A 24,787-nucleotide genomic window follows, 5' to 3' on the forward strand; every position below is an offset into this window, starting at 1 on the left:
AAACATTCCAGCAAGTTACACACATGTAAATACACCCAAAACAACATAAAAGCCTATATTGTTTTTCTACCTGTACTTACAAGTTGGAAACAGAAGATTAGAAGAAGAAAGAAGCTTCTCATAGCTGGGAGACAAACAAAAGACTCAGAGTCCAAAAATTCCCTCCCTGACTTTGAAAAATCCAGTTTCCTGATTGGTCCTCTGGTCAGGTGTTTTGTTAACCCTTTACAGGTAAAAGAAACATTAACCCTTAGCTATCTATTTATGACACAGGCCAAGATAAAAAAGATCATGCTGAAGATAAGTGTGGACAGAGGAAGAAAGACTTATACAGAAACATATTAGAAGGGCTGAAAAGTAGTCTGAAGGAAACATGGCACAGAAGGAATAGGAGGGAAATGAAGGAGATCAGCCTTGGAGAGACTAAATTTGAAATGGCAAAGAGCTCATGCCTGAGGAATGGTTCATGGTTTGAGAATGAGCAAAGAGAGAGAGGCCGGGCTGGAGGCGGATTTTGGAATCACCTGCATAAAAGTAACAGTTGAAATCATTGGCGAGGATGAATATGCCCAGGACAATGTACCCAAACCAGAGGCCTGAGGGACAGAGGCATAGAAGGTGGGGAGAGAAGGATGAGGATTATCCAAAAGGGATGGGGAAAGGATTGTTCAGTAAAGTAGGAGGGGAATCCCTAATCATGGAAGCCAAGAAGCAAAGAAGTGGAGGAGGGAATGATGAAATGTAGTAAAGTCAGCAGAGAAAATTAGCTAAGCTGAGCTATGACTTAGGGCATGTCTGCAGTAGAAATGTAAGTTGATCCATGTTAGCTGGACTTACAATCACCACAGTAATTACTGTGGTGGCTGATTTCCACACTACTCTCCTTCATTGGTGGCATGCATCGTCACCAGAAATGCTTTCACTGACTGAAGAGGGGTAGTGTGGGAGGCTGAGCGGTACCAGGGCTCCCCATGGGAATTGGGAAGTGAGGAGCCTGGGCAGCAGCTGGGCTGAGAGCCAGGAATGGGGATCCGGGGATCAGTCAGGCTCTGAGTGGGGTGGACGCAGCCCTACTGGGAGCAACTGGACTCTAGTTGGAGTCCCCCACCTGCCCCAGTGACAGTCCAGCTTTCTTGTCAATTTCACGGCTCCAGCAGGGAGCCGTGAAATTGACAACAATGACAGCGGACAGCCAGTGAAAGTAAGGCAGTGTCTACAGGGCGCTGCGTCACCCTAACTACACTGACATACGCCCTATGCCTCTCACAGAGGTGGAGTTTTTATGTTGGTGAAGCAGGGCACTCGTATCAGTGGGAGCAAGGCAATAGTGTGTACACGAACAAAACTAGGTCAATTTAAGCTGCCTTACGTCAATTTAACTCTGTAGCGTAGACCAAACCTCAGCTAGGAGAAAGTCACGAGTGACTAGAGGTGGCCAAAAAACGGTACAAAAATTTCAGAAAAACACTGTGGAAATGTTTTTTCATTCCATTTTTCATCAAAATCACTGCCCTCTTGGTGAAGACAGGCTGGCTAAAAGCCACAATAGGTTCTGGAAGGTGTTCTCTCTCCAAAAGATCTGGATATTGTTCTTGCTTGTTATTCTGGAAATGAAGTGCACAGAAATGGTTTTGGTCAATGTGGGTTGCCGTATAAACGAAGGGAGGGGCTAGGGTGAGCTGAGTGCACTAAAAAAATTGTCATTTTAGGTCCTGTGTCGTTCTGCCTGCAATACAGTCAGAGTCTCTGTCTACAGCCTTTGAACTGATCATAAGTCCAGATCCTGGTTACCTAATGTGTAGAATATGTTGAGAAGCATGTAGCACTGAGACCACTACCTATCATACTGACCAATATTATGTCATTGTACTCCCTTGTCTGCTGTATCAATCTGTTATCTTTTGTTTTACACTTAAGTTGCAAGTGCTTTAGGGCAGGGACTGTCTATTCTGTGTTTGTACAGCACCTGACACAACACAGTCCTGGCCCATGACGGGGGCTCCTAGGCAGTACAATAATAAAAACATAATAATGATGATAGGATGGATCTGCTAAGCAGGGGATGGCAACTTTCATCATCCCCCTCCCTACTGCACATCCCCTTCCTCTTGGCCAGGTAATGGGAAAGGCCTTGAACCAGGAAGTGGCCAGGGTTTGCTGGGAAGCAGTAGCATCCTGGCAAGCCAGGAGCTGAAGGGAAGCTATAGATAGAAAAAAAAAATCCTAGGGAATCACATACGGACCCATGTGTGGAATAGGCAGTAGCTGGCAGCCATTACAGCTGCAGTGATGCCAAGGGGTGGCTGTCCTTAAGAGTGAGATTTACAGCCCCCTAAAGAGTGAGGTTCAAGGCCAAAGAGTGAGACTTCGCAAGGGGTATGAAAGGTCATTGCAACAGCTGGGGACTCTAATCTTTGGTCCCTGGCCACATCCAAGAGTTCAGGTTTTTAATCCAAGCAGCACTTAATAGTTTGCTTTATGTTTAAGATTGCATAGGAAACCCTTAAATGTCCTCATTCATACTGCAGACTAGGGCATGTGCGAATTCTATATGCAGTGCAAACCAGTGGATTTTAATTAAACCAATTATTTGCTCGTTGTAACAAAAACCTGGATAGTCAGAGATCCCTGAAGATATGAGTTACATTTTGATATTTAATATGTTACAGAACCCGCAAACTTTCAATCAAGTCCTGCTCATTTTTTGGGTGAACTCCTACTTTTTGACTGTCAAGTATTCACACATACAACGCCCACTCGCCTCACAGCTCCTCCTCCCTGCTCTCTCCCTCACATAAAATATGGGCCTATAGTTTCCATGGTTACCAGAAGCTTGGAAAGTGTCTTTCCAAGTTCAAAGTTCCATGCCTGGGGCCCAGGTTGTATTATTGTCTTTTGCAGTCCCTGAGTAAAAACATTTCCAAACTGTATATATTTACTCAAAAAGAGTCAGATAAGTTTAGGAATGTGTGTGCAACATGCTAATGAGTGAGTCTCACACCCAGTGCGTGAACATGTGTTCAGGCGAGCACAAGTCTGTGCGGGATTTATGGGGGAGTAGGAATGTCTGGGCAAGATGCCAGTGCAGAGGGGCTCCAATGAGAGACACTAACTCAGCCTGGCCTGGAAACCTGCAAGCTCCTATTTGCTTAAATAAAGCCTGGAGCGGAGAGGGCACCCAGATACTAGGCCTGAAGAGCCTTGATTCTTGATTGGACTGTTCCAGGGCCCAAATATTTACCCCAGTGCTCACATGAATGGTAACAGTATAAGTCTCTATACCTAGGGCATCTGCAACGTCTCTCTTTCCTTCTAGCCCTAGTAAAATACCCTTTAATTGATCTATGTGTCTGGATACCGGGAGCCACCAGATCTAGCGCCTACAAGGCCTGGGTCTTGAAGCACCTACAGTGCCTGTCTCCGAGTTATGGTGCCCCTGGCACTCTAAAGACTCAGGGAGCTGCATTACTGAGCAGCCCCAAGAGTTACAAAAATAACATGCTCCAGTTTAACCCAAGATGACCCTGCCTTTTAACTCCTGTCCTGGCTTCTGTCTTCATCATATTCCAGAAAGCTAAACTACCCAAACTTTTGTCATCTAGTATACCACAGTCTGAAAGGAATTAGAATGATGAATGGCCCTACTGAGTCACTGCCAGATCTGAAAAAGTCATGGAGAAATGGGGAGGTCAGAAAATTGGGGAGAGAAGGAGAAAGCGAATGTGATGAGGTTTTAAAAAAGAGAGGGGGAGAGAGAGAGAATAATTACCAATGCCCTAAATCTAACTTCAATGTCCAGACAAAGGTAAGGATATACTATTAAGGGGGGAAACCATTAGACAGCTAGAAGATAAGGGAACTGGGTAAAATTCATCCCTATGCGGAAAGACAGCACAGGGCCTATATCCCACTGAAATCCTCAAACTAGGAGTAAGTGATGCACAGGCCTTTTGCTGACTTTCTGCATAGGGGCGGATTTTACCCACCGTGATCTACAAATAGCCTGGCTTTATAAAAGAGAAATCATACCAGACATGATGTCTATTTTGATGCAATTACAAAATTAAGAGAACAAAGTAGCTAATAATAGCAGATGCAACATGTCTTGATTTGAGTAGCGCACACAATGAAATGTCTTGCACTCTCTTACTGCAATGATGAGTGGAAATTGGCTTGGGTGTGCGTCACCAGGAGTGAAATCCAATTGAAGGAAAAGGGATAATCAAATGCCAATGACTCTCACTGACAATGATTAATTATTGCTATTGTTTATACATAATAGTGCTGAAAGTGTGCACAGAATTGTAGACCAAGAAGGCTGTGCCTGATGAACCACAGTTGCTCTGGAGGATTTAAATGCTAGAGGCTCTACAGGAAAATGGAACAAAACAATGTGGAAGTGGTCACTGGAGTTGGAATGCATCCCAGAACAGCTGAGATTTCAGGAATCTTAGGAGGAGTGTGTGAGAATTTCTTGTACGTTGTCACACTTATTCCAGGGCAACATTAAACAACAAGTGCTTTGTATCTGCAGAGATTTGTACAAACGTTAACTACATAAACACTCACTGGACCCCTTGAAGGAGAGGAATTGCACAAGCGGGGATTAAATAGCAATGATAGTATGAAACTGAGCAGAGGAAAATGTAGGCTGAATATCACTGCAGCACAAGCAAAGCTACTCATCTGATCCTTCACTGAGAGGAAAGACAGAAAATGTACCCCTTCTGTTTTTCCATAACCAAAAGGTTCATTGAGTCATAGAGTTTAAGGCCAGAAGGAATCATATGATCGTGTAGTCTGATCACTGGTATAACACAGGCCAAAGAACATCACCCAGTAATTTCTGCATCAAGTCCATAACTTCTGTTTGACCTACAGCATATCTTTAGAAAGACATCCAAACTTAATCTGAAGACTTCATGTGACAGAAATCCACCATGTTCTTAGGTAAATTGTTCTAACAATTAATTACCCTCACACTAAACATATACTTTATGTCTAGTCTGAATTTATTTTAGCTTCAGCTTCCAACCATTGGCCCTTTTATGCCTTTTTCTGCTAGATTAAAGAACTGTCTACTACTACAAATATCTTCCTGCTATGAGTGTTTGTATACTGAGCTCAAGTCATCTCTTAACCTTCTCTTGGCTATACTAAGTAGATTGAGCTGTAAGGCATGTTTTCCAGACCTTAAATCATTTTTGTAGTCCTTTTCTGAACCCTGTCCAATTTGTCAATCTCTTTTTGAAGTGTGGACACCAGCACTAGACATAGTATTTCAGTAATAGTCTCACCAGTGCCATATACAGAGCTAATACCACGCCCCTTCTCATCAGCAGTTGTATTTGCCCCCTCATCTACAGCATCGAATCACACTGGAAACTCATGTTCAATTGGTTATCTACCATGACCCCAAAGCTCTTTTTAGAGCCACTGTTTCCCAGATACAGTCCCCCATCTTTTAAGGATGATCTACATCCTTGTTTGTAGAGCTACGATCTAGCATGTTAAAACATGTGGTTCAAATGGGCCATACCAAGGGATTCAGGTCAACCTATTCCCAATATTATTTACCAGTCAACCAATTTTTGTGTCATCTCCAAATTTTACAAGCAATGATTTTATATTGTATGTCTGATTTTTGATAAAGATTTTGAATAGCATGGACTCAGAACAGATTCCTTCAGGACCCCAATAGAAAAATCCCCTTTGGATGATTCCCCATTTCCAGTTATTGTCTTTAATCCATTTACTAAGGGCTTCATTGATTTTGTATAACACTAATATTTTTTATCAGAATGTCATGCAGGCCTAAGACAAGTCTCTTACAGAAGTTAAAATATATTATGTCAGCACAGTTACTTTTATCATCAAATTTGTAATCTCATTAAAAATATCAGCTTTGTCTGAGAAGACTTATTTTCCATAAAAGCATGGTGATCGGCATTGATTATCCTGCCATCTTTTAATTCTTTAATGAAAGCATCCCAGATCAACCTTTCCATGATTTTGCCTGGTATTGATATCAGTCTAACCAGCTTAGAGTTTCCCAAGTCATCTTATTTACCCTTTCTAAATATGTGCACAGCACTGGCTTTTTCCAGTCTTCTGGAACATCTCCCAACTTGTTAAAAAGTAGCATCGATGGTTCAGAGAATGCTTCAGCCAATTCCCTTCATATTCCTGGGTGCAAGATGTCTGGTCCTACAGACTTAAAAATGTTGAAATTTAATAGTTCCTGTTTAACATCCTCCCTAGTTACTGGTGGAATAGAAAGTATTTTATTATCACTGCACAATGTGAATAAATCAGCCTGCTTCTTTCCGCATACTGAACAGAAATATTTGTCCAGTACATTTTCTACCTCATAAGTGAGAATGTTATTATTCTCGTCTAGTATCAGTCAAAGTTGACTCCTAGAATTTTGTTTGTTCCTGATAGATTTCAAATATTCCTTCATATTGTCCTTAACTTGTCATCAAGAGGGCAAAAACCAATAGTAGTCCTCAAATGGCTAAATCAACTCACAGTTCACAATGAATTCAAAATGAAGTTCCTGAGGTCCAGTGTTAGCTCTAGAGGAAACTGGAGAATTTCTAATGTTGAAAGATCCTCACAAGGTCATTCTCCAATCTCACCAGCAATACTTGAACATAGAAATCCACACCCCACTGCTGTAGTTCCCTCCTCTCGTTCAGCCTGGATTTAGCTCCGTATCACACTCATTATTCCATATTGACTAGGAGAGCTCCCTTTCCTTCCTCTTTTTGTCCTCTAAGACTCAGAAGGAGAGATTCTGGCATCATCTGGGTGTGATCAGGTCCCTTAAATTCTTCTTAACAGACCAGACTACTTACTTCAGGCAATCAAAGTCCGATTGCATGGCCTATACATCTTAAGTTTTTTCTCACACACTTATCACCATACTATGTAAGGGTTTTAAGGTAATGCTGACTGCAAGTTGTAATTCAAAGCTTTTCTTTGACAAAACATGGCCTTTTAAAAAACTAACATTTTTGTGGAAATGTGATTCTTTTTTCTGAAATTCTTGATGAAAAAAACAGCTTTTTTTTTTTTTTGGTTTTCAGTATTTCAGTTTTTTGTGTCCCTGCCCCCTCCTCACTACACACACTCTCTCCCCCTTTTGTCCTGTGCCTCCTCCCTTTCTTCAGTGGGAAAAAGGTGCAGGAGAATTGAGAAAAAAATAATTAACTGAAAAACCAATATGTGAAAGAAAGGGTTTTTAACAACATTTTTAATAAAAAAAATGACAACATTTCAAACATTTTCACAAAACATACTATGTTCTATTCAAGGGAGTTAAGGGCTAGATCCATAAAAAAAAGTTAGGTGTTGCAATGCTCAACAATGAAACATCTAATATTTAGGTTCCATGCCACCCAGTGGAATCCAGAGCTCCAAGTCAGGCATCTAGGCTCCCTATAAAATGCATGGAGAGAGATAGGCACCTAAGAATGAAATCCATCAATGTGCACCTGCTCAGTGGTGAGCCACCTTAGTTAGCCAATAAGAAATGACAAGAAGACAGGTGGGTCCTAAAAGTGACTGAGATACCTAAGTCTGGGATGAAGCAAGACAACTATTTCCATTTGGGATTCACAGCCATAAACCATGCTCTAAGAATGCCTACAAGTTTGGGCACCTTGGGCAAGATATGTGGGTGAACTGGCAGAAACTTAGGTTCCTAGGGGACTGGAAAAATCAGATGCCAAAGGACTTTGGGCACCTCCAGTGTGGATGACAGCTGAGAAGGAGTTTTGAAGATCTTAGTGGTGGATTTAGGCACCTAAGTCGTTTTTTTGGATCTAGCCCCAACTCGAGTGACTTTCAGTGGCAGCCAGATATCTAACTCTGTTTGGCACCTTTGAAAATTCCAACCTAACTGCCTGAGAGACCCATGAGACGGTACAGAAAACCTCTAGGTCTGCTCAGTAGACAGTCTAGATTTGCCCGTTCTTCAGTAAACAACCTCTTATACTGGACTGTGCTGTGAAACAGCTGGATTTTTAGTCCTTCAAAGCCAACTCTGTCATGGCTGTTTCATGGACTGAGTGGAGAGGGTAATTGCTACAGGAGCCACAATGCAGTATTCTCTATTCACGTTTATAGACAACAACAGAACCAATTACTCAGTGGCTCTGAGGAACCGATCTTCTCTTAGCCTAGCAAGGCATTGCACACTGCTAATTAGTGCCCATTGGTGCAGGCTTTTGAATGGATCGGGTGCACACAGAGAGCTTTACTCTACTTTTAGAACAGATATGGATGCCATCCTGAGCTGTTAGTTATCTCCACTGGATTGGACTGATGGTTGAAAAGTTTAATTAAGTTCATAAATTTTAAGGCCAGAAGGGACAATCAGATCATCCAGTCTGACCCCCTGCATATCGCAGGCCGTTAAAGACCACCCAGTTGCCCCTGTATTAAGCCCAGTAACTTGGATTTGTCTTCCAGAAAGGCATCTATTCTCAAGACAAAGTTAGGCTGAGTCTTCTGTGGAAGAACATGACTGATGATTCCTGCTTAAATCATGCCACTAAGGGAAACTTTAGTGTCAGCTTGCTAGCCCATCAGCTTATAGAGGTGATCAATGGAGGCCCAGTGATCCACACTGGTAAATGGAAAGGTCATAAATTTGATTTATAGGTACGAAGAATCTCTCTCTTTCATCCTCACTTCCTATTATTCTTATTTTCACAATATTGCCAGGCTGAATGCTCCCACCTTCAACTGGAAAATGTGCAGCATGTCCCCCATACACTGCAATATTAAATGGTGGCAGACGTTTCTTTATGCCATCAATTAAGGAAGCCAAAGACACTCATCTTTTCACATGTTTATTGATTAAACTCCAAGGAAGTGGTAGCATTAGTTACACTAAAATGTCTTAGGCCTTGGCTACAATGGCACTTTACAGCACTGCAACTTTCTTGCTCAGGGGTGTGAAAAAACACCCTACTGAGCTCAGCAAGTTACAGTGCTGTAAAGTGCCAGTGTAAACAGTGCCCCAGTGCTGGGAGCACAGCACTGTAAGCTAATCCTCATGGGGAGGTGAAGTACCTGCAGCGACCACACTTGCACTTCAAGTACCTGCAGCGACCACACTTGCACTTCAAAGCGCTGCCGTGGGAGCAGTCCCACGGCAACGCTGTACAGCTGCAAGTGTAGCTAAACCCTTAGAGGACTGAATTGTTTAGATGCGTGCTATTCAATCAGTAGGCTGTGACCCCCACAGGGGCCACCAAGGACAAATGGGGGAGTTGGAAGGCACTGCAAAATTTTATCACAAATCTAAAGTAAAATTTCCAGAATAACTTCAGGGTGGCCAAAACCTTGAAAGTTAATGAAGTCAATTTAGTTGCATTATGTAGCTTATTGTACTATCATTTTTTTTACTTTTACTTTTCTAGTAAATGTAATGGAGGGAGATCACAAATATTTTTGACTACAAATAAGGGGTCACCAACCTGAGAAATGCTAGTTTAAGTGACTGGGAAAGCCCTCAGACTCTTTACCTCAATGTCACTGATTTTAATCCAGGGTAGATTAATAGTGAGAAAAGATCATTACAATCTGGTCACTCCAGAGTGGCTCATGTGAAAAGCTGGTGGTCTCCATTCAGATCCTAGTGGACAGGCATCCACATCACATACTGCATTCCACCATCACAAATGGCACCAATGAATACCCTTGAAGGCATCCTCTGCATAAAGCCCACGACTGGATGGTCATTGAGGGCGAATTACTCTCTCAGTCCTCATTGTTGATATACTGATCTTGGCAATAGGATGCAACGACAACATGCCGTGAGATGGTGCCTTTCATTCTCAAGGCTCCCAAAACCATTTACAGTCTGACAAACTCTATAGAAATCATTTCACTCACTGCTGAAATGCAGCCTCCTCTGAGTGAAACACAGCAGCTATTAACAAAGCATGACACCTCTGTACAACAATTTAAGCTAGGTACTTCATAAAGATAGTGCATCCAACTGAAACCACAGGGGGACGAGAATGCATTTGTCCAAACTGGAATTTGGTCAAGACACTGAGTCAAATAAATAAAAATGAAATCGTTCAGATCTGACTCAGAGGAAAGGCTACAACTTTGTGACTCATCAAATGGCATTTCCTGCTGCACCTAGGAAACCCAGCCAACTACCAACAATACCTGACCATGCTTAGCTTACAAAATCTACCAGGATTGCAGCACAGCATTTCATGACTGCAGTAGTCAAGTACTTTTGCTTAGAAACTGGGAGGCTTGTAACACAGACTTACCACAGCAATAAGGAGGGACAGGGGAAGAACCCCTGAGTATTGCAGATGGTTAATATTACAGCCAACCGTACACAGCAGGTCAACTAAATGCAGTTGGAGTCAGGCTGTTATCCCAGCAGAGAGTAGACGCCAATGCACAGGAAAGAAATGGAGTGAGAAAAAGGTTGGAAATGGAAAGATTCATTGAATTATTAGAAAATCCCATTAGTTTGTGGTTGAACAGAGGCAAGATGTCATAGAGTTTAAAGCCAGAAGGGACTGCTAGATTATCTACTCTGAGCTTCTGTATGGCTCAGGCCACCAACCAGAGTGGAACCAGAACCACACACTAATCCAACAACTGAAGTGAGCCCAAAGTATTCTAACCCACAGGTCTAGACTGCTGTGTGCCAGAAGCGAAGGTGCACCAGTGATGAGGCCACCACAATGGCAGGAAAATGATCAAGTGAGATGTGTTCAGATAATCCCGGCAAGTGACCTGCAGCCCATGCTGCAGAGCAGTGTTTCCCAAACTTGGGATGCCACTTGCCCCTGGCAGGCTGGGCTGGTTTGTTTACCTGCCCCGTCCTCAGGTCCGGCCGATCGTAGCTCCCACTGGCCATAGTTCACTCCTCCAGGCCAATAGGAGCTGCTGGAAGTGGCGCGGGCTGAGGGACATACTGGCCACTGCTTCCAGCAGCTCCTATTGGCCTGGAGCGGTGAACCACGGCCAGTGGGAGCCACGATTGGCCAGACCTATGAATGCAGCAGGTAAACAAACCAGCCCGGCCCACCAGGGGCTTTCCCTACACAAGGCGTCCCAAGTTTGGGAAACACTACTGCAGAGGAAGGAAAACAAAACGCACAAACAAAAAACCAAGGTCACTGACAATATAAAATACTCCAATTTCCAGGCATGTATTTTGAGACAGTTTTGTACTTGTAACGAATTTTTAATGATTTTCTAAAATGCTGTCCACAGCGTTCTAGCACACAGATTGTCACAGTGCATCGGACCAGCCAGCGGTTTGCCTAGTCCCATATTCTGTTTCGGACAGTGCTCAACACTAGATGCTTCTGAGGAAGTTATGAATCTCCACCCCAAAGTGGGCAAGTATGGAAAAACCTGCCCACAAGGGAAGTTTTTTTCCTAACCATTTTAGAAGCTGGTTTATTCTCTGAAGCATGAGTTGAGATCGCTTCCTAACTCGTGGATTTTTCTTTTGTAATCTTATCCAATAGGAAAACATGCTCATTTATTATCTACGAAAATGCCCAATCCCTTTTTGATTCCTGGTAAGCTTGTGACATAATGATATCTTGTGGCAGTGAGTTCCACAGGCTATTTCTTTTTATTATTTATACATTTACTACCTTTCAATTTAATCAAAAGCCAAAGGCAGAAAGCACAAAATCCCTCCCAGCCTCTGCTTTTCGTATATAAGAACTAAGGACAATTACAGTTTCTGTGCTTGACAGAGTACAGGCTTGTTCATTCCATGCATCTCCCAGGGGCACAATTTACCTGAGAGGTGGCATGGAGGAGTCCAGATCATTTCCCCACCCTCCTTTCAACAGCAGCATACAGAGGAATGGTGTGAAGCTGCACATTTCATCCATGTGCTGAGGAGGAGAGGATGTGATCTTCTGAGGCACAATCCCTCCCAGCACTCCCCTTGGGGAAGGACGGTGCAGCTCTGCACTGCCCCCACACATGACAGACGCTAGATGTCACAATTTAGCCCAAAATCTAGATGGAGTTAAGAAGAGAGTATGAAATACGCTAAAGGAGGTGGAAAATGAGATCTGTATGGAAGGGTTCAGCAAAATGTGCCAGTCCACCTGTGGAACTCCTTGCCAGAGGATGTTGTGAAGGTCAAGATTATAACAGGGTTCAAAAAAGAACTAGATGAGTTCATGGAGGATAGGTCCATCAATGGCTATTAGCCAGGACGGGTAAGGATGGTGCCCTTAGCCTCTGTTTGCCAGAAACTGGGAATGGGTGACAGGATGGATCACTTGATTACTTGTTCTGTTCTTTCACTCTGGGGCACCTGGCACTGGCAAATGTCAGAAGACAGGATACTGGGCTAGATGGATCTTTGGTCTGACCCAGTTTGGCCATTCTTACAATCAGTCCACATATAAAATGCTCCATAACTGTCTTCAAATATATACAGAGATGTTATAAAGAGAAGAGGGAACAGTTAATCTCTTTAGTCAAGCCAGACAGATCCTGAAATTATGTGGGCAGAAGCTGCAGCAGTGAAAATATTAGGAAACATTTATAAATGTAAGGCCATTTAGGCACTGGAACAAGCTGTCAATGCAGTTTGTGGAATCACCAGTGTTGAAGCAATTCATGCTGGATTTGACGTCCTTCTATTAGGGATGATATATACAGAGTCAAATCATTCCTGCCATGATGCAACTCTCTTCTACCCCAAATGAGCCCATGTTAAATGTGTTGTGCAATGGAGTGACCCACTTTGTAACTTAAAACAACATATACTGTAATATAACTGGTAAAGAATCCTAAAACAGACATGCCAAAGAACATTGCTAGCATGGGACAAAAGGTATCTCTGAGTAACCCAAGCAGACAACAGCAATAAGCTCCTGCATAACAAAGCAAGCCCAGACAATAAATAATGTCTTTCACGTTGTCCCTTTCATTATGAAGGATCCCAAAGCACTCTGCTAAAACTGATATACGTGCTCTACACAGAGATCACTAAAAAGCAGCTGCTGAAAAGTCAATGGGAGCTCAGTGCCTAACTGCCCTTTGTGCCTTTGAAAATCAGTCCCTCAAACCCACATCACAGAGTGAAGTAACTGTACTGAGTGCTGTGGATCTCTGAGCTGATAAGAGTGAGAGGACTCCTTCCCCAAGGCTATGAGGAGGAGAGAGCTGGCCTGCAGTTGCTAAGAACTGACGTAAGCTCCACGACACTAGAATCCTCTTCTGTGTGAATGGGAAGGCTCAATGGACCCGTGCAGCAGTGTATCCTCCAGATACGTACATCAGTGGAGCTTTCAGTCCCTGGTCTCTCTCCTTGCGCAGGACCTCTGAGTATGAATGCTCCAGGATTGCCTACAGAGACAGGCTGCATGGTGTGCTGGGCTGTAGAATGTCACTGGCAGACTCCTCATATCCTGCCCAAACCCACATGCATCCAACTGATCTGCTCTCAGTTAGCACACATAGGCCATACAAATAAATTCTGATGCCCTTTAATCCTGCTAAAGCGCTCCTCATTCTGCAATAGGGTTGCCAGGTGTCCAGTTTTCGACTGGAATGCCTGCTCAAAAAGGGACCCTGGTGGCTCCGGTCAGCACTGCTGACTGTGTCATTAAGAGTCCAGTCAATGGTGCAGCAGGGCTAAGGTAGGCTCCTTGCCTGCCATGGCTCCATGCAGCTTCCAGAAGCAGTAGTATGTCCCCTCTCTGGCTCCTATGTGTACGGGCAGCCAGAAGGCTCCGCATGCTGCCCTTCATCCCAAGTGCCATCTCAGCAGCTCCCATTGGCTGGGAACTGTGGCCAATAGGAGCTGTGGGGGCGTCTCCTGTGGACAGGGCAGTGTGCAGATCCCCCTGACCACGACTCTACATAGGAGAGGGAGTGGGGACATGCTGCTGCTTCCAGGAGCTGCTTGAGGTAAGTGCCACGCAGAGCAAGCACCCCAGACCCCCTCCTGAGCTCCAACCCTCTGCCCCAGCCTTGATCCCCCTCCTGCCCTACAAACCCCTCAGTCCCAGCCCAGAGCACCCTCCTGCACCCCAAACTCCTCATCCACAGCCCCACCCCAGAGTCTGCACCCCGAGCCAGAGCCCTCCCCCGCACCCCAACCCCCTGCCCCAGCCCTGATCCCTTCCTGCCCTCTGAATCCCTCAGCCCCAGCCCAGAGCCCCCTCCTTCACCCCAAATTCCTCATTCACAGCCCTATCCCAGAGCCTGCATCCCCAGATGGAGCCCTCATCACCTCCCACACCCCAACCCCTGCCCAGCCTGCTCCTGCATCCCAAATCCCTCAGCCATGGCCCCACACCAGAGCTCACCCCTCCAGCTGGAACCCTCACTCCCCCCGCACAGCAATTCCCTGTCCCAGCTCAGAGCCCCCTCCTGCACCCTGAACCTGTCATTGCTGGCCCTACCCTGGAACCCGCACCCCACAGCCCAGAGCCGGTACCCCATCCCACATCCCAACCTCCTGCCTCAGCCCAGAGCCCCCTCCCATACTCCGAACTCCTCAACTCCACCCCACATCCCAAAGCACCCTCCTACACTCCAAGCTGAAACCCACACTCCCAGGCGGAGCCCTCAGAGAAGGGGCAGGGCAGAGCCTCAGAGGAGGGTGGGGAAGGGGGGAGGGTGATCAGTTTTGTGTGAGTAGAAAGTTGGCAGCCCTTTTCCGCACGTAGTCACACTCAATCAATGGGTGAAATTCCAGCCCCACTGAAATCAATAACAAAACTCTAATTGACACCAGTTGGGCTAGAATTTCACCCAATAGATCTATTTATGGCATAAAGTGTTCCTAAACATGAATAAGGGTATCAGAGCTTGGCACTAAATCATACAGTTTATTGTATATAAGCATTATTACGGTGTTAACCTTTCTGCATAACTTTGCATAAATACAATGAAATAATTTTATTCAGGACAACGTAAGAAGCCATAAATGTTGCTTTTTATGACATTTTATTTTTCACAAAATGGCTGCTTTTGCAATTAGCCATGCAAAAATTGCACTGTTTTAAATTATTATCTGAATATGTATCATTGAAAAAAATTCTCATACTTTGAAAAATCTGAGGATTTGGCTCAAAAATCAGAACTTTTCAGAATGGAAATTGCTACATTTTAAAATTCCCATGTTATCTGATTCTTGAGCCAACCCCGCAAAACCCCACAAGATTTTTGTACCCATCTTTGCAAGTTTCCAAACAAATGCACAAACCTTGAATACAGATATTTTCTTGTATTGGGGCTAATATTTGCACAGCTCAATGGAAATCTTGATTATGAGGCTTCAGAGCTACAGCATTTAAAATCACAACTTCAGTTAATTCCTAAGGAATTGAACATAAGAACATAAGAATGGCCCTACTGGGTCAGACTCAAAGGTCCATCTAGCCCAGTATCCTGTCTTCTGACAGTGGCCAGTGCCAGGTGCCCCAGAGGAAATGAACACAACAGGTGATCATCAAATGATCCATCCCCTGTCGCTCATTTCCAGCTTCTGGCAAACAGAGGCTAGGGACACCATTCCTGCCATCTTGGGTAATAACCATTGATGGACCTATCCTCCATGAACCCTGTTATGGTCTTGGCCTTCACAACATCCTCTGGCAAGGAGTTCCACAGGTTGACAACATAATAGCTTAACTACTTGAGGGCGGGCCTCTTATTTCTATGGGTGTGCTCAATAGCTGTTGGAACATCTAGAAGATGTTCATGTCATATGAAAGTCAAGCTGGGTTTGCTTGGGTCCTGCATTAAAAGGACAAAAACGAGGAGATTGGTGCTTCTTGCAATAGCATTTATAAGTTTTGGTTGTGCTCAGAAAGTCTATTGCTTGAAACAAAGTTAAAAAATACTGTGGTATTTCAGGTATCGATAAACTACAGATCATATGCATTTTAGCCCTCTGATTTACCATATGGGATTTAAAATGGTATTAGAGGCCTCTTTTGCACTAGAGTTTTTTCCTAATACTTCTCATCACACATCTATTGGTGGTAGCACAAGTCTAGACAAGGTGCTCACCAGATTTTAACAACTGGGTAGTTTTGACCTGCTCTGAGAAAGATTAGGCAAAATGATGTTTAAAACAATAGCAGCTTCCTGGAGTCGTGGCAACACTTGTGCTCCCCGTTTGCTGCCACTGGAGGAAGCTAATAGTAGCAATGAAGGTGACATTTTAGGGGGAAAACACCACTAGTTTAGACACAGTCCTGATACGTATCCCGAGATTTCTTCCTCTGCCCTCAGGCATGGAGTGATGGAAGCTTATGGTACACCCCTCCATAAAGCTTTTGTGCCTCTTCCTTCTATTAATTGTTACATTATTTATTTGTATTATAGTAGCCTAGAGGCCTATCTGAGATAAGGGCCCCATTTTGCTAGCTGTCACACAAACACAAAGTAAGAAATAGCCTCTGCCCTGGAGATCTTACAAGCCACATGGATGAGACATGTGAAGGGTGAGAGGGGACACATTTTTTTAATGCAGTTTGGTGGTGGCTGAGTAGTACAGGTGCTTAGCTACCAGTCAGGGGTTCATATCTTACTCTCCCTCATTCAGAAAGGCCTCCTGAAAATGGATACCTGATCCGTTGGGTTGAAAAAGTCCAAAGTAGCCAGACATGCTGCTAGCAGATCACTCCCTTGTGTGCCATTGGCTACAGAAACTGACGTGCCTTAACTACGTCAGCCTGATGAACTGAATGCAGCTCAGTGTGGACTCTGACACTCCCTAAGAAACAGTGATACTTCCAAGTACAATGAGTGTAACGACACTGTTATTATATTGCAATTATAGGTTTTGATACTACCTATAATTGCCACTAATCTATATAACACTATACGACTGAGAATAAATACCTTGTAAAACAATGCAGTTAATATATGTGAATTTCAAAAATACAGGGTCAGATCCTGAGCTGCTGCAAATTGGTGTAGCTTCAGTAGAGCAATCTGGTCCATATGCATTAAGACTAACAAGAGGGAGGTAAAATGACTCAGTTATGTCCTTAACCATCTGGTTATATTAATTTGTGATCATTAGATGTGGAAAAGCATACCTCTGGCATGCATATAACAATTTTGAAAGTGTGTTGTGAGTTATCAACCTAAATCCTAAAAGGAAAATGTGAAAATCTAACTGAACATTGTTTAGGCACACAACAGTTGCCTGATGTTTTGACTACCTAGCCTTAAATGACAGGTTTCAGAGTAGCAGCTGCGTTAGTCTGTGTCTGCAAAAAGAACAGGAGTACTTGTGGCACCTTATAGCCTCTAAGATGCCACAAGTACTCCTAGCCTTAAATATCCATCTATTAGAGATTTTCTGGTGCAATGGTCCATAAAGAAATTACCCTCATGACAAGCTACACTCCAGATTTGTAGAAAATTGATAAAATAAGAGACAATCCAGAATCCTGACTATTGGGATAGCTCTTCTGGTGCCTTCTCCCCAAGTATTCAACGTTCAGTCAAACTTCTGCTAGCCCCCTGTAGACAGGGGCGGCTCCAGGCCCCAGCATGCCAAGTGTGTGCTTGGAGCAGCAAGCCGCGGGGGCAGCAGGCAGGGTGCCTTCGGCGGCTTGCCTGCGAGAGGTCTGCTGGTCCCATGGCTTCTGGACCTCCCGCAGGCACGGCTTCGGGAGGTCCGCCGAAGCCGCAGGACCAGCGGACCTCCCGCAGGCAAGCCGCCGAACGCAGCCTGCCTGCTGTGCTTGGGGCGGTGAAATGCCTGGAGCCGCCTCTGCCTGTAGAACTGCTAATTGATCGTTCCAAAAGTCACGTCACAATCACATCCAAGGCAGAACTGTCCCAAACTCTGGATTCACAGAACAGTGTGTTTCTGCTAGTACAGAACCCAGTGAACAACAACAGCAAAAAAGAGCTCTCACCCTTGGGTGGTCTGTCCAATAAACCCAATGTTTCCGCAGTGCCTTTTTATTACAGGGGGAGCTGGTGGTGACTCCTCTATATAGGTTGCCTCACCACTTTCCATTATAAGAGTCTTGCAGTGTTTTTTGAGGAGATCTGCCATTGAAATTCAGCAGGCAGAAGGTCCTCAGGCTAGAGAAGCACGTCTTCTTTGTCCCATGAAATTCCATTCAAGTGTGGCTGAGATAAAAACAGTTAACAGCCAGCATTTCCCTTCTCCCCTTTGCATGGCTCAGGGGAATCTTGGCAGCCTGCCAGAACACTAAGTGAACATGAACATTCTAAAGAGTCCAGTCTAGGCTGCCTCCAAAGCAGCAGCAGCAGCAGATACTGCACAGGGAACAGCTGTGAGCTGCCAGCAGGGCCAGTCCACAACATTTTGGCACCTGAGGCAGGGAGCTCAAATGAGGCCCCCGTGCCTCCTCGCTTGGACCAAAACTTTGAAAGGTCTCAATTCTGCCTTCTTCCTGTTCTACTCCTCTCATGGTACTGCTCTGCTACCTACTCCAGTAAAGGAGAACTAATAACTTAAAATGCCTTGTTCAAAAATGTTAAGTAACACTTGAACAGCAAATGTTACTTTTCTTGTCTGCATAGTAAATACTGGCATTTCTAGCTGTTTGAATAATCAAAGTGGTGCTTTCCATGCCTTCTTAATTGCAAAGGTTTGAACTGCTTCCTGAAGGTCCATAGTCTGGGCCAGCTCATGCTTTACTGAGATGGTTGCAAGGCCAACCAGCTTCTCCTGTGTCATTGTGGAGCGTAGATGTGTTTTTATTAACTTCAGCTTGGAGAAGCAGCATTCTCCACTGGCGACTATTACAGGAAGTGTTAGAAGTATGCACAGAGCAACAAAAGCATTTGGAAAGAGGGTGGTCATCTTATTTGTGCACGTATATTCCAGCACTGGCTTTGGAGTTGAACCTGTTGAAATGTATCTTGAAAGGGCTTTCAGTTCATCACCTAAATCACTCTCATCAATATTGCACATGTCATCGTGTGTCACTGTCTCTAGTGCCCTGCATTGCTGGTGTAGGTCTTCAGGTACAGTGAGGAGTTTTGGAATATCATACAACATCCCAAATATACTGCTGTGTTCCTTAAGCTGCATGAAACATTCTTCAACTGACACTATTGCACCATCTAGCACCCAGTTAAAGAATTGAACTTTGAATTGTTTGGGTCTCTTACGGGATTATCCCATGCCTCATAATCAAACTGTCTTCTTCTTCAGTGACTTTTGTATTCTTGAATGAGTGGGAAAATACCTTCAACGTGAAGTTCCTCTGCCAACTTCTGTGCACTCTTCAGAACATTTTGAAATCCTTCAACTGACCGGTAAGACTGTAGGTATGACTTTGCTTTGTCCAGTTGTTCCATTGCTCCAGATATATCAAGGTCAATACCTTGGAGTCTTTTGTTTACAATATTTATTTCATACAATATGCTATGCCACAACACTAAGCCACACAGAAATTTGAAGTTATGTATGTTTCTGGTGATTCCATTTCCCTCTGCCACTGTTCTCCCACGAACAGTTCCTGTCATAGCATTATCCTCCATAATGGCAACTATGGCATCATCTATCTTCCCAATTTGGTGTTTGATAGGCTTTATCGCCTCCATTCGACTTTCCCTTCGTGTGGCACTCAGTGATTTCAGTGTAGAGAGGATGTTCCCAGATGTTGCTTCAAAATTTGCCATCAATGAGTTGATGCAGAGAAAAATACATAGATGCTTTGAATTACATTAAAAAATTCAACAGCCTCACTAGAAGCTGAAGCTGCGTCACTGACCACCAAGTTCAATGAATGAGAACTGCATGGGAAAAAAAAAGCTGAAGGATTTAACTCTCAGATCCGTGTCTGCACTCCTCTGTCCCTTCCTCTCACGTTGGCACAATTATTGTAGCCCTGACCTCTCCTGCCAGCTATCGCAATTCCCATATCTTCCAGCTTTTTAAGCAACACATTTGTCATACCAGCTCCTGTAGTATCATCAGTGTCAATAAATTCTAGAAAATGCTCTCTGACAGTCACCATTGTAGCTGCTAGGTTACCTGCACTCTGACTAACTGGAAGATCAGGCATCTCCTCACCACTCACATTCTCACTGGGCTCACCGTGAACATTTGTGTCCATGTATCTCAGGAGAGCTCCTTCCTGCTTAGATAGAAAAGCTTCCTTTGCTTTCTTTCTTTTTCTGAATGCTGCCCCAGAGGGACATTTTCTTCTTTCACTCATGACTGCTGGTCTGTGCCAGCTATAGTGACTCTCAACACTCAATTGAAGGGGACAAATAAGCAGGCTGGTAGCAGGACCTGAGTGAGGGAAGATATCAGCGTCTTAAGGAGGGCCTAACTGGCTCCTACTACTTCAGTTGACTGCCTGTTCTCCTCAAGTGGGTTCAGGGAAGCAGCAGGAATCAGGAAGCTCCCTGAGAAGCTGGTGTTAATCAGTCCAGGCTCCTGGGGGGTGCTAGAGAGATAGATAAGAGGCTCCTTCTCCTCTCTCTCCCTGCAACTCCTGCTGCTTTCTGTTATTCCCTCTCACCTTTTCTCCTGCCTGTCCTTGTGCCCTCCTTCCTCCAGCACAGCGCCCCACCATCTCTGTGCATCTAGAGCAGAGAGAATACATATGCACCAGCAGCAGACACAATTTTCTACACTCTGGGTCCTAGTGGCATCCCCCCACAGCCTGGCACTTGAAGCAGCCGCTTCAGTTTGCCTCATGGTAAGGCCAGCTCTGGCTGCCAGAGCCACTGTAGTGGTAGGAAGTGCTGTGGGGAAGAGTCAGGCTGCACTGGGCTTCTTCCATCAGATCTGTCATATGGCCCCAATATCCCAATTTCCTTCCCTGATGGCTTCACTTGAAGCAGGAGCTGCCCACTCCAGGGGGAGTGAAGAAGAGAACCAGGCTGGGCCAGCCCTCCACTCCCATCACTTGGACACTACATGTGGCCTCAAAAGTGCATTCCGCCCTCCAGGGTAACAACTGTTCCTGCTAACCATTAATGTTGCTAGTCCTGCAGCTCAAGCGGTGCTCTGTTCTGAAGGGTCAGGGCTGAAACCTTGCTGATGGTGCAGCAGAGCCATCCGGGGGGGGTGAGGCAAGTGGGGCAATTTTCCCCCAGGCCCTGGGCCCCGCAGGGGACCCCACGAGAGTTTTTCAGGGCCCCTGGAGCAGGGTCCTTCACTAGCTCTGGGGCCCCTGGAAAACTTTCATGGGGCCCGGGCCCCTGGAGCTTCTTCCACTCCGGGACCCGCCACCGAAGTGCCCCAAAGACCCATGGCAGGGGGTCCTTCCGCCCCGGGACCCACTGCCGAAGTGCCGGGTCTTTAGCAGCAATTCTGCGGCGGGTCCCGGAGCGGAAGGACTCCCTGCTGCCGAAGACCCCAGGCACCCTGAATCCTCTGGGTGGCCCTGTGGTGCAGTATGGGGTACAATCACAGCTGTGCATAATATAATTTCTTTGTACCTTTTTCCTTTAAAAACATCTTAGTAAATTGCATTTAAAAAATCTGTAGAGGGCACCTGACTTCAGGAGCAGGCCTCCATGTGACCTTGGGTAAGTCACAATTCTTGTCTTTCAGTTTATCCCACTGGAAAAAATAAAAAACTTACCTACTATCTCTCTCGGGGACATGTGAGCATTCATCTAATCATGCCTACACATCAGTTGGAAATTACTGGATGAAATATACATAAAAAGGTTATTTATTTAGTTCCTCCAAACACAGAGCAAGTACAATGTAATCCTATGGAATATTTCCTTGCAATTGCATAAAGAGCCTTTTTCTGGTAGAAGACAGCTCTAGAACACTGCAAATAAACATAAAATTACATTTAATCTCTGGCTAGCAAACTAACAGTGTTCCGTCTTCCACCCCAAATGGTAAACCAAGCCACCCCAATCCATTTTGTAACACAATTTCACTCCAGTATTAGACTTTGTCCCTCTTGTGGCTGCATCATATAAAGCAATTCATAAGCCTGCTTAAAGCTCAAGCAGTCTCTTGGTTTTAGATCCAGAGAGCTACAAATTCCCGCATGTGCCACCACTTGTGTTATAACCTCCTTCTGTGTTGGTCCTCTCCTGGCTCCCCACCCCACTCCCAATTCTACACTCTGTCCACCCAAAAGTCTACTCCAATTCCCCTGTCAAGCAGCCTTGATTCTGTCCCCCCTCTCCCACACATACCCCAAGTCAGTCTCCTGATCCTCTCCATTTCAGCATCACCAGAGTGCCTGACACTCCCCAATTCCCACTTAGGATCCCTTTTCCCCATCTTTCAGCACCTTCTACTGTCCCCCTCCTACAGGAAGATGACAGAGGAAGAACTTTGCCCCTTTACTGCAGGGCTACACCCACACTGCACAGCAGTTGGGCTGCCAGGAAGAAATACATGGCTTCCCCTCCCACTGGGTCCCTCTAGTCTGTGATGTGTCCACACATGGACTTTCACCCAGAGGAGCATTGGGTCCTCAGACACCATCAGAATGGGCACAGCTTAAGAAACAAACTGGAAGAGCATGGAACAGAACATTCTGCCCATAGGCAAGATTTCCTTCAGATCCAAAAGTCAGCATGGAGCCTTTCAAGATGGCCTGCTCTCCTTCCACTGAGACCTAGGATGAGGGGAAACACAAATGTTCAAATACACTGTGCAGTGAGATGACAATGTTTCTCCTTGTTGACTGCATAAAGAAATGAGGTGGCACCATCTCTGTGGATACTGCCTTATCTTCCTCTTTAGCATACTTCTCCAGCCTAGAATCTTGCAATCAAACTGTTAAACGAATGCAATTGAGATATGCTTAAAATACTGCGCTAAAACAAACAATTTCCTTCAAAAATTTGCTTTTTAGCTGAACCTTCTGCCTCATGGTGCATCCCAAGCAAATCATTGCAGATGGTCTCTAAATTTCACAAGCCGGGTGATTATGTTCTCCAGACAGAGACAGGACCTGTGCTTACAGCCAGGCAGACATGAGGGCTGGAATCACCTCTCTCTCAATTTCATTCATGAACCAAACCATTCCTTCACCTCCCACATAAATGAAAGAAAAAGCCTCACCAAAGAGGACACTACATATTATTTTCTTTGCCACTCCCTGCAGTCGTTCCTTACTCTTCCCATTCGCCCTCCGTCAAAAACACATCAACAAATATCCATTTTCTATACTGAGCTGACTAGTTTTCAATAACAAGTCCCCCTTTGTTTTGTAACAGGGATTGATACAACTGCTGCTCTCCTATTGGCTGAGGTTCCAACAAAGTCATTCACTCTTTGTTTTTTTGGGGATTTTCATTTAATGTTTAATTGTTTTGGTAAGGGATGGGTCAGTTTAACAATATGAAAAGAACCTGGACTTTCACTGAAGGTAAAATCTGCACTTTATACCCTGGGATGTAGTTTACAATCCCGTCATTAAATTGTGTTAATCCCATTATTATGAAGATAAAGAATTACCCATTGCAAAGAAGGGGACTCCCAGCAGTGTAGAGTTATATTTTCCATCAGTAATGAAAAATATCCCTGCCGCAGTGACATTGGAGATACAGATTGTAAATACTCCCAATAATCCCAGGAAAGGTTTGCCACGCAGGCAGTCCTTCATGGAGCTCGAGAGCATAGCAGTCAGTAGAATGAGCATCAGGCTCACTAAAATCTTGCCCTTGGCCAGGAGGCTGCTCTTGTGGAAGTCCTTCCAAAGACTAAAGGATGCCAGCGAGTAGAGCTGCAGATCTCGGTGATCCAGCTGCAGCTTGCGCATCAGTTTACAGAATTCATTCTCCCATTTTTCACCAATGAGGCCCTGGGCGACAGAGCCATAGGTTTGGAGGTAGTAGGTGATCTGGATGGCTCTGGCTGACTTCACTCGCTGGTCCTTGCTGTTTGGCACCTCCATGACCCCTCCAAGCTGGTGTCCAATAAAACTGCTCCTTCCATCCTGAAGAGAAAAGTGAAAGAGAAGCATGTGGTCATTAAGAGTTAAAGGGACATCATTTTTTCTCGGTTTTATAAATATGCACACTGAAGGCCAGATCAAAGCCCATTGAAGTCAATAGGAGGCTCTCCATTCGCTTCCTTGGGCTTTGGGTCAGGCCCCTGCTCCCGTGCAACGACTCTATGTTATTTAATCATAGTAGACCCATTTGCCATTCCGTGCTGCAGTTAAGGGGCTGCCAGAACATTCATTAGAGACTCAGATATTTGAGGACTAAGATGTAACATGCAAGCTCCTCACTCACAGAAGCTGATGATAGCTTTTCCAGATTGAAAACAACCACCAACAACAAAATTTCCAGTCACTGGAATATGACAAATTTGAAAAGATCAATTTCTGGGACATTTGTGATGTCCTGCCACTGTGACATTGCTCTTAAAAATAAATAGAAATGTTTACAGAAAAGTAGGTCCTGATTCTGATCTCAGTTACCCAGATGTACATCTGGAGTGACTCCACTGAGCTTAGTACAATTACTCTAGGTTTACACTGGTGTAATTGAGATCAGAATCTGTAAATTTATTTACATCAGTGTAACCCAAATCAGAATCTCCACGTTAGTCCATAATGTTGGAGAGTCCCTTTTTGTGTTTTGAAAGTATGGGCCTTATTCTGGTCTCTTATTCCAGTGTAAATCAGGTCAGTGGAGTCACACTACTGTGAAACTGGTATAAGTGTGATCAGAATCAGGTCCCATGTATTGAAAACTGATTTATTTCATATACAGTCATCTTGCCAAGCTCATATGCTTCCATTCTTCGCATCAAAGACTTTTGAAAGAGCTCTAGCAATGGGTTATCCAAAGGACCCTGTTC

At 44.6% G+C, this 24,787-nt stretch overlaps 1 protein-coding gene across 2 annotated transcripts in view; it reads right to left on the minus strand.

Moving 5' to 3' along the window:
• The window catches only part of PTCHD4 (patched domain containing 4), a 124,132-nt gene that overhangs the window by 48,063 nt on the left and 51,282 nt on the right, over window positions 1-24,787 (minus strand). For both annotated transcript variants that reach the window (XM_032777621.1, XM_032777620.1), the window contains exon 2: window positions 23,435-23,915. In XM_032777621.1, the coding sequence (XP_032633512.1) occupies window positions 23,435-23,915 (481 nt within the window). The remainder of the gene's footprint in view (window positions 1-23,434; window positions 23,916-24,787) is intronic.

This window comes from Chelonoidis abingdonii, chromosome 3, assembly GCF_003597395.2.
Source record: "Chelonoidis abingdonii isolate Lonesome George chromosome 3, CheloAbing_2.0, whole genome shotgun sequence".
Taxonomy (NCBI): Eukaryota; Metazoa; Chordata; order Testudines; family Testudinidae; genus Chelonoidis; species Chelonoidis abingdonii.